A 14,988-nucleotide genomic window follows, 5' to 3' on the forward strand; every position below is an offset into this window, starting at 1 on the left:
GGAAATATTGTTTTATTTTTCATTTCAGAGAAGAGGTGACAGAAGCATTCCCCAGGTGATTTTGATGCTGAATGTCTCCTTAGGAGGTCTGGGCAGGGAGAAGAATGAGCCCCTTGTAGGCTGAGCCTGTTTGGACAAGCTGCTCCTCACCCCCAGCCTCATCATGTCTGACATCACCCACCTGGGACTGACATGCCAAAAAATAAACCAAAATCATCTTTTTTCCTTATCAGTAAACTTTTTTAAGTAATCAAAATTTAGTTCTATCTCTCTAATTTATGATAATGTTTCTCCCCATTTTATTACATTACTTATATTTATATTTTAAAATTGACAAATTTTTAGCAACTAAAAAAAATCATTGGCCATTGATTATAAGTAACATAATTCCCTTAATGAATTAATTAACCACTATTGGCTATTTATTTTGCCCTCTTTATGCTAATTAGTCCTACTTTATGTCCTTTTGTAATCTTTTTCATAGTATTTTAAGACAGTGTAAAAGGGGCCTCTCTGGGGTCCCTGGAGACATTTCTGGGGCACATTTGGGGCAGTTTTGGGTCTGGGGAGGGAATTCAGAGAGACCTTGAGGCTCTGGAGGACACATGGGGCAGCCAGATAGGCACTTGGAGGGGCACTCAGGGATTCTGAGGGACAGTTCGGGGTCCGGGGCAGCACTTGGGGGTACAGGGGGTCCCTTGGAGCTCAGGGAGGGGAAATTGGGGCCCTTTGAGGTCCAGGCGGGCCCTTGGGGGGTTCTGACAGGGCTCTCTGGGGCGCGGGGGCTGATGGGAGTTGTAGGCGCGGGTATCATACGGTTGAACGGGGCCGCGGAGCATCACGGGAGTTCCAGGCGCAGCTGGACTGGCTCTCGGCGGGGCGCGGGGCATGATGGGAGAGGAAGTCCCGGCTGGAATAACGCTGGACGTGCTCCTCGGAGCATGATGGGAGCTGTAGTCTCGGAAGTGGTGGGAACGCGGTGTTTGGGGGTCCGGGAAGGCTCTTGGGGGACACTTTTGTGTCCGAGCCGCAACTTGAGGTCCTCGGGGGAACGTAAACGGTTCAGGAGCCCTTGCGGGGAGCTCGGGGAGCTCTAACCGGGCTCTTAAGGGCGCGGGGCACGGCAGGAGATTTAGGTGCGGACTGTGTTCTGAGGGGCTCTGGGGCCGCGGGGGATGAGAGGAGATGAATTCCCAGAAGTGGCTGTGCCGGGCATCTGTGGGGTTGGGAGCACTCAGAGGGTCGGGGAACGCTTTTGGGGGGTCCCGAATAGGTGCTGAGGGGGCGCTGAGGGATCCAGGAGGGTCTGGAGGAAACTCATGGGACAGATGGTGGCGGATCCCGGGCTCTGTGGAGCGCGGGGCGTGACGGGCGTTGGAGTCCCGGCTTCAATGGGGCTCATTTGGGTCGCGGGGCATGACGGGAGTTGTAGGCAAAAAGAAAAGATGGCGCTGCCTCTAGGCACCGCCTGCTTAGGCCCCGATCTCCGGCACTGATTGGCTGCGGGCAGTTATGGGCGGGGCCTCAGGAAATGGGAGGTGCTGGAGGTGGGAACTGCCCATTCAACCTCTCCAGTCCCTCCCAGTCCAGCCCAGTTCATCCCCAGTACAGACCAGTACAACTCTAATGCCCCTCCAAACCCCTTCCAGTACAGCCCAGTCCTTCCCAATACACCTGAGTTCATTCCCAGTTCCCCCCCAATGTCATCCACAGGATGACCCAGTGTCCCCAGATTGTCACAGTATCCCCCAGTATCATACCCAGTATGTCCTGTTACGTCCCAGTATGTCCCAGTGTACCCCCACAGTCCATCCCAGTCCACCCAGATTACCCCTCAGCATTCCTCGTGCTCCCAGGTTGCCCCAGCCCATCCACAGTGTCACTCCCAATATGTCCCAGTGTCTCCCACAGCGTTCCAAGTGTTTCCCAGTATGTCCCAGTCCTCCCCAGTGTTTCCAAGGACAGTTTAATTTCTCAGGGTTGCCGTGGCAGCCAAACCCAGCAGTGGGGTCAGTGCAGTGCCCATGGCCGCAGCCCCATGCAGTGGCCCAGGGCAGCTTGGGCTGATGATCCACCCTCACAGCTGGCCCAGGGCAGGTCTGCAGTGGCTTTGGTGGCACCTTGGGCTGGCAGACACCTGAGCAGTGTGTCTGTTTTCAGTGGGGAAACTCAGGAGTTTGAGATAACTTCAGAAACCCCAAAAATTGAAAACCCATCTTAGGCTGAGTGCAGTCAGCTCTGCAAGCACAGCAGGTCCCAGGAGAGTGAGGACAGACAGGATGGGGCTGGGGAATATGGAGCAAGGTTGTCCACACTGGGTCAGAGCTGAAGGCAGAGCTTCTGTGAGCAGGCCAGAGCTGCTGAGGAGAGACCCAGGGTCAATATCAATCACAGAATGCTGCAATCACCTCTGATCTAAAGATAAATAAAATACATCCTTTAAAATTGGAATGTGTATTTCTGACAAGATCTTTGAAATTTTTCTTCATAACTGCACTGGGAAAACTTTAATGACCCTCTCAGGGCTTTGGTGTTGTTTACATCAGACTCAGTCCCTGAGAGAGTGTTCAAAAAACTTTTTAGAAACTCAAACTTAAACTTAGACTCCAAAGTTTCTTGTAGTTTTAATGGGTCCCACTGAGGGTCATGACTGAGAAAGTGTCCCCAGGTTCCAGGTAGAGCAGAACACTGGAGGCAGTGATGACAGCTGGGGACAAACAAGGCAAAGGTGTCTCTGGTGCTGAGCCAAGCTGGATGTGTTTCAGGAATGCAAAGGGCCAAGGCCTGAGCCCCAGCCCCTGGCCAGGCAAATCCTGTCCCTCCCTCCTTGCTCAGGGCTCTTCCCAGGATGGGCACTGGCATGTGGGGATGTGCAATGCCAAGGGCAGGAGCATGGGGCGGCCCCTGCCAGGCTGCTGAGCAGGGACAAGGAGGCAATGAGGCCCCAGGCCTGCAAGGGTCACTTGTCTCCTGCTCCTGCCTCAGGCCCAGGCCCAGCAGCCATGGCCAAAGTGCTGCAGGAGTTGGCTCTGTCAGGGCCGTGCAGCTGCTGCACATGCCTGTGCCCTGTGCAGCCCAGGCTGTCCTATGGTGTCCCTGCCCTGCGCCTCTGTCCCTGCAGGCTGTCGGCATCCCCCGGCTGCCCCACCTGGCTGGCCCCTTCCTTTGCTGACAGCTCTGCCTCCTGCCTGCCTCTGCCTGCCCACACAAAGCCTTGGGCTGATACCAAAAGGGTTCATTCCATTTTTACCCTGCCTGTGAACTTTCAGCACAGGAACCAGGCATGCAGGGGCTGCTATCCCAGAAAGGATGGTTGGAAGTGATGGAAGAGAAGAGGAAGACATCTGGCTCAAGGGTGCAGGGACAGAGAAAACAAGGCCTGAATCTGGGAAGCTGGGTAGGTTTTACGGAAATGGGTAAATTGCAATTCACATTTAGTGACTATGTATAAGCAACACACTGGTAGAATTAATCTTGTCTTCTCATAAGGACAGGACTTATTCCATGTTGGATCTTAGGCCTGTGTCGCTGTAGGACACAAAAGAACACACAGCACGCCCCTCTCTCGGTGAAGAAGAAAAAAGGGCCGTTTATTTTCTGACTCCATCATTTATAGTTTTACAAAGGTGACAGTGGATTGGAGGGTGACAGTGACACCTCTCTACAGACACTGGTTTTACCAACAGTCCATCAACTCTCTCCTCCTCCATAGAAGAATGCAAAACAATGAGTTGCTTACAGAAAAGTGTGTGAGAAAGTTCCCACAAGAATGTCAGCATCAGAAGGCTTAAGAGAATCTTAAAGAACCAGGGTGACAGGCCTGAATAAATTATGCTTTCTCAAACACTAAATCAGTGTTAAGGGGTCTTATTCTGATATTTTGGACATTTCTGACTGCAGATGCTGACAGAACCAAGGAGTCAGCTGTGACAATGTGGAACCCCATGGAACAAAGGGTCCATTGGGATGCTGTGGAACCCCATGGAACCAAAAGTCCATTGTATCAGAGCAAGGCCTCATGGAACCAAGGAGACCATCGCTGACAGTGGAAGCTCATGGAGCCATGGGGTCATTGTGGCAGTGTGGGGCTGCATGGAACCAATGGTCCATTGCGACACTGCAGAACGTTCTGGAGTAAAGGGGATCAAGTTATGCTCTGGAACCCCATGGAACAAAGGATCCATGGTGACACTGCAGTGCTCAGACCATTGTTGACAGTGTGAAAGCTCCTGGAAGCAAAAGTCCATTGTGACACAGCAAGGCCTCCTGGAACCAAGGGTCCCTTGTGGCTCTGTAGGGCTTCCCAGAACCAAGGAGACCATTTGGACACTCTGGGGCCTCATGGAACCACCTGCCACTGTGACACAGCAGGGCCATGTGGAGCCAAGAGGCCACTGAGACACTGAGGAACCCCATGGAACCAAAGGTCCATTGTTCCACTGTGGGGTCCTGTGGAACCAATGGGACCATGGTGACACCGTGGTGCTCCATGGAACCAAAGGGCCTTTCTGATTCTGCTTTTCCTCCTGGAGCCAAGGGGCCACTGAGACACTGCAGGGCCTGATGGAATTAAGGCAGCCTTGTGACACTGCCGGGGCCCTTGGAACCAAGGGTCCATTGGGAGATTGCAGGGCCTCAAGGAACCATGGAGACCATTATGGCCCTTCAGAACCCATTGGAACCAAGGGGGCCATTGTGACTCTGCAGGGCCTCGTGGAATCAAGGGCACCACAGTGACACTGTGGGGCTCCATGGGAGAAAGGGGCCATTCTGGCACCATGGAAACAAGGAGACCATTGCTCTGCTATGGGACATCATGGAACCAAGGAGACCATTGTGCTAAAGCAAGGCCTCATGGAACCACAGGCATAATAGTGTCACTGTGGGGCTCTGAGGGACCAAGGAGGGATTCTTATAGTGCAGAACCAAGGAGACCATTGTGACACGATGGGGCATCATGGAACCACAGGTCCATTGTGACACAGGAGGGCCTCCTGAAACTATGGAGGCCATGTTTACACTTTGAGGCATTGTGGCACTTTGTGTCCCCATGGAACCAAGGAGTCTATTGTGACACTATGAGGCTTTGTTGGGCCAAAGGGTAATTGTGGCACCATGTGGCACCATGGAACCAAGGGACCGTTGTAACACTGCGAGGCCCTCTTGGGCCAATGGGCACTTGTGGCACCGTGTGGCAACATGGAACCAAAGGTCCATTGTGACGCTCCAGGGCCCAATGGAACTAAGGATTCATGGGACAGTGTGGGATTCATGGAACTAAAGGTCCATTGTGACATTGTGGGGCCTCATGGAACTAAGGGGGGACAATTGTGACGCTGTGGGGCCCAATGGAAGCAAGGGGCCTGTGTGACACAGCTGAGCCAAGGGGCCACCGTGATTCTGAGGAGCTCAAAAGAACCAAGGGGCCATTTTTGCATTCTGCAGCTGTGGAGACGCTGAGAGGCATTCCCTGGGTTAGAGAGACACAAGAAGCTTCCCTCAAAAGCTGTTTGACCCCATTGGCTCCTTCCCCTTGTCTGTGTCCCTCAGCCACTCCCTCCCTATTCCCCCATTGGCCCCCATCCTTGTAGTGCCCTGATGGCACTGATCAGCCCCTGCCTCTGGAGATATAGAAACCTGGACTGCCCCCAGGAGTCCTGCCTTCTGACCATGAACATCTCACTGCACAGCTGAATTAAACATCTGTGGACACCACTCAAAGGCCCTTTTTGCTTTCCTACCCTGGGCTTTATTAGCAGCTATCCTGACTGCATCCATGGTCCATTATGGCAGTGTGGACCCAAGGACACCATGGTGACACTATGGGACCTCATGGATCCAAGGGGCCATTGTGACACTGAAGAACTTCATGGAACGCAAGGTTCATTGTGACACTGCAGGGCCTCATTGGAACAAAGGAACCATTGCTTACAGTACACAAATTCATGGAACCAAGGGGCTGTGGTGACACAGCAGTGCCACATGGAAGCCAGGGGAGCCATGACATTTAGGGACCTCATGGAACCAGGGTCCATTATGACACTGCAGAAACAAGGAGACCATTGTTGATGCTATGGAAGCTCACGGAACCAAGCAGCCATTGTGACACTCCAAGGCCTCATTGAACCAGGCAGACCATTGTGACACCACAGATCCTCATGGCACTAAGGGTTTATTGTGACACAGCAGGGCCCCATGGAGCCAATTGTCCATTGTGACAATGTGGATCTGAGGAGAGCATGGTGACACCATGGAAGCTCATGGAACCATGGGTCCATTGTGACACAGCAAGGCCTCATGGAACCAAGGAGACCATGGTGACATCATGGAACCTTGTGGAACAGAGGGTCCATTGTTACAGTCCAGAACCAAGGAGACCATTGTGAAATCATGGAACTTTGTGGAACCAAGGGTCCATTGTTATGGTCCAGAACCAAGGAGACCATTGTGACAGTACAGAACCTCAGAGGACCAAGATTCCATTGTTATACAGTGGGGCTTCATTGAACCAAGGAACCACTGTGACACAGCAGGACCAGATGGAACCAATGTTCCATAGAGATAGTGCAGATCCAAGGAGACCGTGGTGATGCTGTGGAACCTCATGCAGCCAAAGGGCCATTGTGACACTGTGGGGCCCCATGGAACCAAATATTCATGGTGTCACAGTGGGGCTGCTTGTGACCAATTGTCCATTGTGCCACTTCAGATCCAAGAGGCCATGGTGGCACTCTGGCAGTTCATGGAACCAAGGGGCTGTTGTGACACACCAAGGCCTCGTGGAAGCAAGGAGAGCATTGTGGCAGTGCTGAACCAAGGAGGCCATTTTGACAGTACAGAACCCGATGGAACCAAGGGTCCATTGTTATACAGGAGGGCCTCATGGAGCCATGAGGCCATTGTGAAACTGTGGGGCATAATGGACACCACTAATACTGAAATCCACTGGATAGAAATGTTTAAACTCTGTTTTGAGTATTTGAAAGCAGGTCTTCTTTATTACAGCATGCTGGTCACTTGCTCCATCCTTCCTCCATTTGAGTGCACTCAGCATCAAATGAAAAGACTTTTTATCACACACAATGATTATGTATCCATTAACTATCCCCACTTTCTTTGAGTTTATTTGACATAGTTGCACACCCTATCAGAAACCCTTACATGGTTCTTTGTGGTCTGTCTTCAACATCCAGTGTCCTTTTCAGGTAGCTGTTCTTCGACCACCCCCCTCTCTTTTGAGTAAAGGCGATATTATTTTAATGCATACCTTCTGTTTTGTCAGCCTTGCAGAGCTGAGATGGCATCCTGCTTGCATTTTGTGTGACTTCTGTTTGCCAGAGGTACATCCTTCATCAGTCTCTCCAAGGCTGGGCTGTTCTGTTCTCCTGTCCTTGACAAGAGTAAATGTTGTTCTGTTCTCCTGTACTTGTCTCAGCGCTCGCCCTGCATGAGGCGTCTGCAACCCCCCAACCTATGGGCCTGGGGTGGGCAAGTGTTCCTGGGGAGCAGGGATGGGACAGCTGGGCTGGACTGACCCAAGGGATGTTCCATTCCATGTCACACCATGATCAGCAATCAACTGAGAGAAGTGGGGAGGCAAGGTGGGTAGGGGATTAATTACTTTTTAAAGACATTTTTTCTTTCAAAACAGCACCAACAAATACAGAATCCTCTCCTGCCACAAGGTAATTAAATATTTTCTGCTGATAGGAGATTTCCTGTGGATTTGCTTGTCTTCTGTTTGTGGCCTTTCCTTTTTGTGGTTGGTTTGTTTGTGGAGTTTTTGTGGTGTTGTGGGTGGGTCTTGCTTTGGTTTTTTTATTGGATTTGAGTTTTTTTGTTTTGTTTTGTTTTCTTTGGTGGGGTTTGGGTTTTTCCCTATTGAACTGCCTTTCTTCTGATGCATCACGTTTTTCTGCCATTTCTAGAGGCTTTCTTGGCACCTGATGGCAAGACAACTTACCCAAGTCAGTCATCTCTCCCAATTACATTTTGCAGTCACTATTAACTAGATGAGTTCAGTCACAGACTCCCTGCAATTTGGCAGCATCCACAAAGGAATTGAAAGTATATTTCATGCCCTTGTAGAGATAATAGAAATCTTCCACAGTGGTGGTCAAGGGCTGGTCACTGAGGGATGTCACCAGAGCGTTTGCTGCCAAGAGGACTCTGTACCATGGATGACATTTGGCCCTCATTGTTCAGCCAAATTCCCACCCAGCCCATGTTCCACTCCTTCAGCCCAGCTCTCTCCAGTCTGGCTCTGAGGACACCACAGCAGACCCTGTCACAGGCCTGGCTGGAGTCTGGGCACACAACATCCCCTTCTTTTCCCTCCCATGTGGGTTCTGCAGTCCCTGCCCTGTGCTTCCAGTGCCTGGAATGGCTACAGGGGGATTTGCTACATCCCCTTCCCTGCTGAGCCTGACCAGCCTGTGACTCTGCCAGTCCCCCTCCCTGCCCTGTTTGGAGACTGGTTCCATGTCTGACCTTCCCAAGTGCCCAGGACCTTCTGGGATGGCTCTGGCCTTTCCAAGGGGTTTGAGAGAGGTCCCACAGTGACAGTGCCCAGCCTTCTCAACAGCCCTGACACCAAAGGCCTTTTCCACATCCCTCAGTTCCAGGTCAGTTCCCAGAACACAGCACAGCCCTGTCCAGGTCTTTGGGGTGGTTCAGAAGGGAGGCAGGTGTGATTTCTCCCCACAGAGCCTCACTCTATCCAGTGTCTCTCTGTGCACTCCATGGCTGCCCTGAGCCTTTTTCCCTGGAACTTCCCTGCCCTGGATGTTTTTCTCTATGCAGTCTTAACCATGACCCAGCAAAGAATTCAGGTGGTTTCCTAGAGGATGTAACTCTCAGTGTGAAGTGGCCTCAAGGAACTGTTTGTGCCACTGGAATTGTGCCACCCCCGGGTGATGCTGATGGTGTTTGTGCTCACTGGGCTTCATCTCCCCACACACACACATGATGCACTGCTGAGATCTCCTCAGTACAGAGCAGACATGGCCAGCTGGCCTGGTCACTTGGTGTCCCTCCATGCAGGGACAAACAACCTCCTGCAGGTGGGGGAGAGGCCTGTACTGGTCATGGTAGCTGCAGGGGCTGGTGGGGGGACAATTGCCCTGGGGCACCTTCCCAGGCTGTCCCCAGAACAAAGACACAGCCCAGGCCCTGCTCTGCTGCTCCCTCAGGTCCATGCCAGGAGCTCTGGCTGTGCCAGGACACTGCTGTGAGCCCCCCCCGCACATTCCCCCTCTGCTCCAGGCACTGGGCTTTGCTGTGCCAGGGCATTCCTGGAGCACATTGCTGACAGCAGCTCTAGAGGAGAGCAAAGCCTTCCTGCCCTGCCCTCAGGAGATTCCTTTGGCTGATGGAACTGCTGTTCTAGAGCCCAGCTGTGTCCCAGTAGTGCACATGGCCTGTCCCTGCCTGTGGCCACAGCAGGGACATGCAGCAGGACAGTGACCAAGCTGCCAGAGCACTCTGGCCTTACAGCCACAGCAGGGCTGGAAAGGACAGCGTGGGGTTGGGCAGGGCAACTCTGAAAGGACCAATCCCTGCTGCTCCCTCGCTGTGCTGCTCTGCTGGGACTCTTCTTCCTTTCTCCCCTCTAACTTCATGCAGGTCTCTGAGATGGGATCCCAGATAAAACAGGCACTGCAAGGTAGTTTATTTTCTTCAAATGCAGTGATAGTCCAAAGCTTGGTGTACAGAACTTCTGGGTCAAATTCTAGAGGTGAACAGTGAATATAATGAGAGGATTAAAAAGTTTCATTGAGGATCTTTTTATGAGAGAAAAACCCACTGAACATTACCAAAGACCTGGGAAGGCCTGTTGGGCCTGTCATGAGTTCTATTCCAAAAGCTATGCAGAAGCAAATGGGAAATTGGCTGCTTGAGAAATCATCCAGTTGTCATTTTCCTCAGGGCATCCTTGAGCTCCTGGTTCCTCAGGCTGTAGATGAGGGGGTTCAGGGCTGGAGGCACCACTGAGTACAGAACTGACACTCCCAGATCTAGGGATGGGGAGGAGATGGAGGGGGGCTTCAGGTACGCAAAGGCTGCAGTGCTGAGGAACAGGGAGACCACAGCCAGGTGAGGGAGGCAGGTGGAAAAGGCTTTGTGCTGTCCCTGCTCAGAAGGGATCATCAGCACAGCCCTGAAGATCTGCACATAAGAGTAAACCATGAACACAAAACAGCCAAATGATAAAAAGGCACTAACAGCAAGGGGCCCAAGTTCCTTGAGGTAGAAGTGTGAGCAGGAGAGCTTGAGGATTGGGGGCACATCACAGAAGAACTGGCCCAGGGCATTTCCATGGCACAGAGGGAGGGAAAATGTATTGGCCGTGTGCAGCAGAGCATTGAGAAAGGCGCTGGCCCAGGCAGCTGCTGCCATGTGGGCACAAGCTCTGCTGCCCAGGAGGGTCCCGTAGTGCAGGGGTTTGCAGATGGACACGTAGCGGTCGTAGCACATGACAGTGAGAAATGCAAATTCTGATGCAATGAAAAAGGCAAAGAAAAACACCTGAGCAGCACATCCTGTGTAGGAGATGTCCCTGGTGTCCCAGAGGGAATTGTGCATGGCTTTGGGGACAGTGGTGCAGATGGAGCCCAGGTCGCTGAGGGCCAGGTTGAGCAGGAAGTAAAACATGGGGGTGTGCAGGTGGTGGCTGCAGGCTACGGCGCTGATGATGAGGCCATTGCCCAGGAGGGCAGCCAGGGAGATGGCCAGCAAGAGGCAGAAGTGCAGGACCTGCAGCTGCCGTGTGTCTGCCAATGCCAGCAGGAGGAAGTGGCTGATGGAGCTGCCGTTGGACATTTGCTGCCTCAGGAAATGGTTTTCTCCTTAGGAGGAAAAGGACAGTGCTGGGCCAGACATAGAGCAAAATATATTGCATATCCCATAGCAATTCAACATTCAGGGTCTGTCTTTTTAGCAACACTTTTGTGCATTCCCCTCACCTGGGCTCTGGGTTTTTTAGGCATTGAGAGCAGGGACTCACAAGTGGGCTCCAGAGGATTCCTTCTTTTTGTACAGAGAGAGCCAGCTGAGAATGCTGGGTGATCAATTTAATGGACTTGTGAAACACGAAAATCTTTTCAGCTCTGCTGTTTGCAATTTGCTCATCTGAAAAATGAGCTGAGGGAATTCCTTGTATTTGTTCATTCAGCTGCACCTGCCACAGTTAGGAATGGTTGTGGGTGTTTGAAATCCCTGACATTTCTAATGCACTGCAGGTGAAATCATGTGGGTCTGAGGGGCACAGGGGTGGTCTCTCAGGGCAGGGACAAGAGAGCAGCTCTGGCCATCAGGGCTGTTCTCAGCTGCCCCTTGCTGACAGCTTGGAGCTGAAGGAGAGGCACCCAGAGGAGTTTCCCTACAGACAAACAGGGCAGTGCTGAGGACAGAGGGCTCTGGATTTAGAGAGCAGATGGACAGAGCCCTCCCCTTCTCTCAGGGTGCCTCATTAGGATCTCAGCTGTCTCCTGCCAGGCTGGTGCACAGAGGGAACATTGCAGCTGCCCAGGTGCAGCTGCCCAGCAGCATTTCCCTGGCTCTACCACTGAGCTGTCTCCTTCCTGGGGATCCCAGGCAGCCCAGAGACAGCACAGGAGAGCAGTGCCCTTCTGGAGGGCACCCTGCAGCCCTGCAGGACACCCCGGGAATCAGCTGAAGGGCCCCTGAAGGCACCTGGGCACTCTGCTCCCACAGACACATCTCCACATCAGGATCCAAAGGGTTCCTGCCTGGATGGGCACCTGCCATCCCCAAAGCCTTGTACTGCCTCAGAAAACCCAATAGTGGCAACAAGGACAGCACAGGCACCTGTCACAATGCTCCTGTCAGGGCAGGAGGGACACAGAGACTGATGGAAATCAGGGGCTTGTCCTTCCTTCCCTGGGCTCGGGCTGCTGCAGGGGCTCTGCACAGCCGAGCCCCCTGGGATGAGGGCAGGGGCTCTGCTTAGAATGGGAAATGAGCCCGGGGAGGAGCTGCTGGGGGAAGGTGACTGAGCCACAGGGACAGAAGGGAGGTGCCACATCCCCCTGCCCAGCATTTGTGGAAGCAGGTCCCTGTCTCTCCCTCCCCGTGTCTCTGCTGAGTGGGGCTGTTCCTGCCAGCAGCATCTCCCTGTGCCCAGCTCCGCTCCCTGCCAGGGCTCACGGAGCCCATCCGCACCCCGTGGCCCCGGGGCAGCTCTGCCTGTGCAGGGACGTGTCCTGTGCCTCTGAGGGGGCTGCAGGGAAGCCCCACTCTGGAGCTTGTTCTGCTCCATGCCAGGACATCCAGGAGAGCCACCCTGACAGGTCCTGTCAGTGCTGGCATTGTCAGAGACACTTCCAGGAACTCACCTGCATTGCCCTGCAGCCGGAGACTCTCCGTGTCCAGGGGCTGTGCAGATTTCTGCCTTGATGGGGTCTCACCTGTCCTCCCACCCCACCCATTTAACCTCTTTGTCACTTGTGCTGCCTGCCCTTGCTGCCCTGCAGGTACTGCCCTGTCTGCCATATGGCCACGTCCCCTGCACCAGAGGAACCGGGAGAGCCCATGCAAAAGATCATGGAAATTGTGGGATGTGGCAGCCTTCGGAGAAGCCTGCAGGAATGAGAAATTTAATTTCCTAGAGGCAGAGAATTATTTATTCAAACCCTGAGAAGACTTTACACCCTCCCAGCCCAGGCTGCCTCTCCTCTCTCTGTGCCTCTGTGCTGTGCCCGGGGTGGCTGCAGGCAGTGACCCAGCCGTGCTGGGCTGTGCACAGGAGCTGCTCCTGGCCAGAGCTGTCTCTCTGCAGTGCTGCCCTTGCCAGGAGCTGCTTCTGCGCCAGGAGCCCAGCCCAGCTCAGCAGCACAGACACAGCACAAGGACTCTTGTGGGTTCGGTGCTAAGGCCCTGAACATCAGTCCCTGAGAGGGAGTTGAAGAAATCTCTCAAGAATTCCAAGTCATAATCCAACTCCAAAAGTCCTTAAAGTTTGAATGCGTCCCACTAAGGACACAACTGAGAAAGTGTCCCAAGGTTCCAGATAGAGCAGAACAATGGAGGCAGTGATGACAGCTGGGGACAAACAAGGCAAAGGTGTCTCTGATGCTGAGCAAAGCTGGATGTGTTTCAGGAATGCAAAGGGCCAAGGCCTGAGCCCCAGACTCCGGCCAGGCAGATCCTGTCCCTCCCTCCTTGCTCAGGGCTCTTCCCGGGATGGGCACCTGCATGTGGGCATGTGCAATCCCAAGGGCAGGAGCATGGGGCGGCCCCTGCCAGGCTGCTGAGCAGGGACAAGGAGGCAATGAGGCCCCAGGCCTGCAAGGGTCACTTGTCTCCTGCTCCTGCCTCAGGCCCAGGCCCAGCAGCCATGGCCAAAGTGCTGCAGGAGTTGGCTCTGTCAGGGCCGTGCAGCTGCTGCACATGCCTGTGCCCTGTGCAGCCCAGGCTGTCCTACGGTGTCCCTGCCCTGCGCCTCTGTCCCTGCAGGCTGTTGGCATCCCGTGGCTGCCCCACCTGGCTGGCCCCTTCCTTTGCTGACAGCTCTGCCTCCTGCCTGCCTCTGCCTGCCCACACAAAGCCTTGGGCTGATACCAAAAGGGTTCATTCCATTTTTACCCTTCTTGTGGACTTTCAGCACAGGAAGAAGGCGTGGAGGGGCTGCTTTCCCAGCAAGGATGGTTGGAAGGGTAGAATAAGACATCTGGCTCAAGGGTGCAGGGACAGAGAAAACAAGGAGTGAATCTGGGAACTTGGGGTGGGTTTTAGGGAAACGGGTAAATTGTAATTCACATTTAGTGACTGTGTATAAGCAACACACTGGTAGAATCTCGTGTCCATGTAAGTTTAGAAGTTAACCCATGTTGGATCACAGACCTGAATAAGTTATGCCCTCTTAAACACCAAATTAGTGTTAAGGAGCTTTATTCTGATATTTTGGACATTTGGTGACAGCAGAGGCCAACAGACGCAAGGGGTCAGCTGTGCCACTGTGGAACCCCATGGAATCAAAAATCCATTGTATCAGAGCAAGGCCTCGTGGAACCAAGGAGAACATTGCTGACAGAGTGGAAGCTCATGGAGCCATGGGGTCATTGTGACAGTGGTGTGTTGCTGGGAACCAATGGTCCATTGGGACCCTGCAGAACCTTCTGGAATCAAGGGAATCATGTTATGCTCTGGAACCTCATGGAACAAAGGATCCATGGTGACACTGCAGTGCTCAGACCATTGTTGACAGTGTGAAAGCTCCTGGAAGCAAAAGTCCATTGTGACACAGCAAGGCCTCCTGGAACCAAGGGTCCCTTGTGGCTCTGTAGGGCTTCCCAGAACCAAGGAGACCATTTGGACACTGTGGGGCCTCATGGAACCACCTGCCACTGTGACACAGCAGGGCCACATGGAGCCAAGGGGCCACTGAGAAACTGAAAAACCTCAGGGAACCAAAGGTCCAATGTTCCAATTTGGGGCCCTGTGGAACTAATGGGACCATGGTGACACCGTGGTATTCCATGGAACCAAGGGGCCATTCTGATTCTGCTTTGCCTCATGGAGCCAAGGGGCCACTGAGACACTGCAGGGCATGATGGAACTAAGGCAGCCCTCTGACACTGTGGGGCCCTTGGAACCAAGGGTGCATTGGGAGATTGCAGGACATCATGGAACCATGGAGACCATTAGGGCGCTTCAGAACCCATTGGAACCGAGGGGCCATTGTGGCACTGCTGGGCCACGTGGAATCAAGGGGACCACAGTGACACTGTGGGGCTCCATGGGACAAAAGGGCCATTCTAACTCTGTGCAACCAAGGAGACCATTGCTTTGCTATGGGACATCATGGAACCAAGGATCCATTGTGCCAAAGCAAGGCCTCATGGAACCATGGAGACCATTATGACACATGTGGCCTCATGGAACCAATGGCACAGTCGTGACACAATGGGGCTCTGAGGGACCAAGGGGCCATTCTTATAGTGCAAACCCAAGGAGACCATTGTGACA

The 14,988-nt window shown here is 53.3% G+C and overlaps 1 protein-coding gene across 1 annotated transcript; it reads right to left on the reverse strand.

Moving 5' to 3' along the window:
• Window positions 1–9,903: 9,903 nt before the first annotated feature.
• LOC311165833 (olfactory receptor 14J1-like) lies at window positions 9,904–10,821 on the reverse strand (the record flags this gene model as incomplete). Its single annotated transcript, XM_084227334.1, has 1 exon — window positions 9,904–10,821. One exon carries the CDS (start codon window positions 10,819–10,821, stop codon window positions 9,904–9,906), a length of 918 nt encoding a protein of 305 aa, XP_084083460.1.
• Between the last annotated feature and the right edge of the window lie 4,167 nt (window positions 10,822–14,988).

Source organism: Fringilla coelebs, assembly GCF_963513975.1.
Source record: "Fringilla coelebs genome assembly, contig: SCAFFOLD_30, whole genome shotgun sequence".
In the NCBI taxonomy this organism is placed as follows: Eukaryota; Metazoa; Chordata; class Aves; order Passeriformes; family Fringillidae; genus Fringilla; species Fringilla coelebs.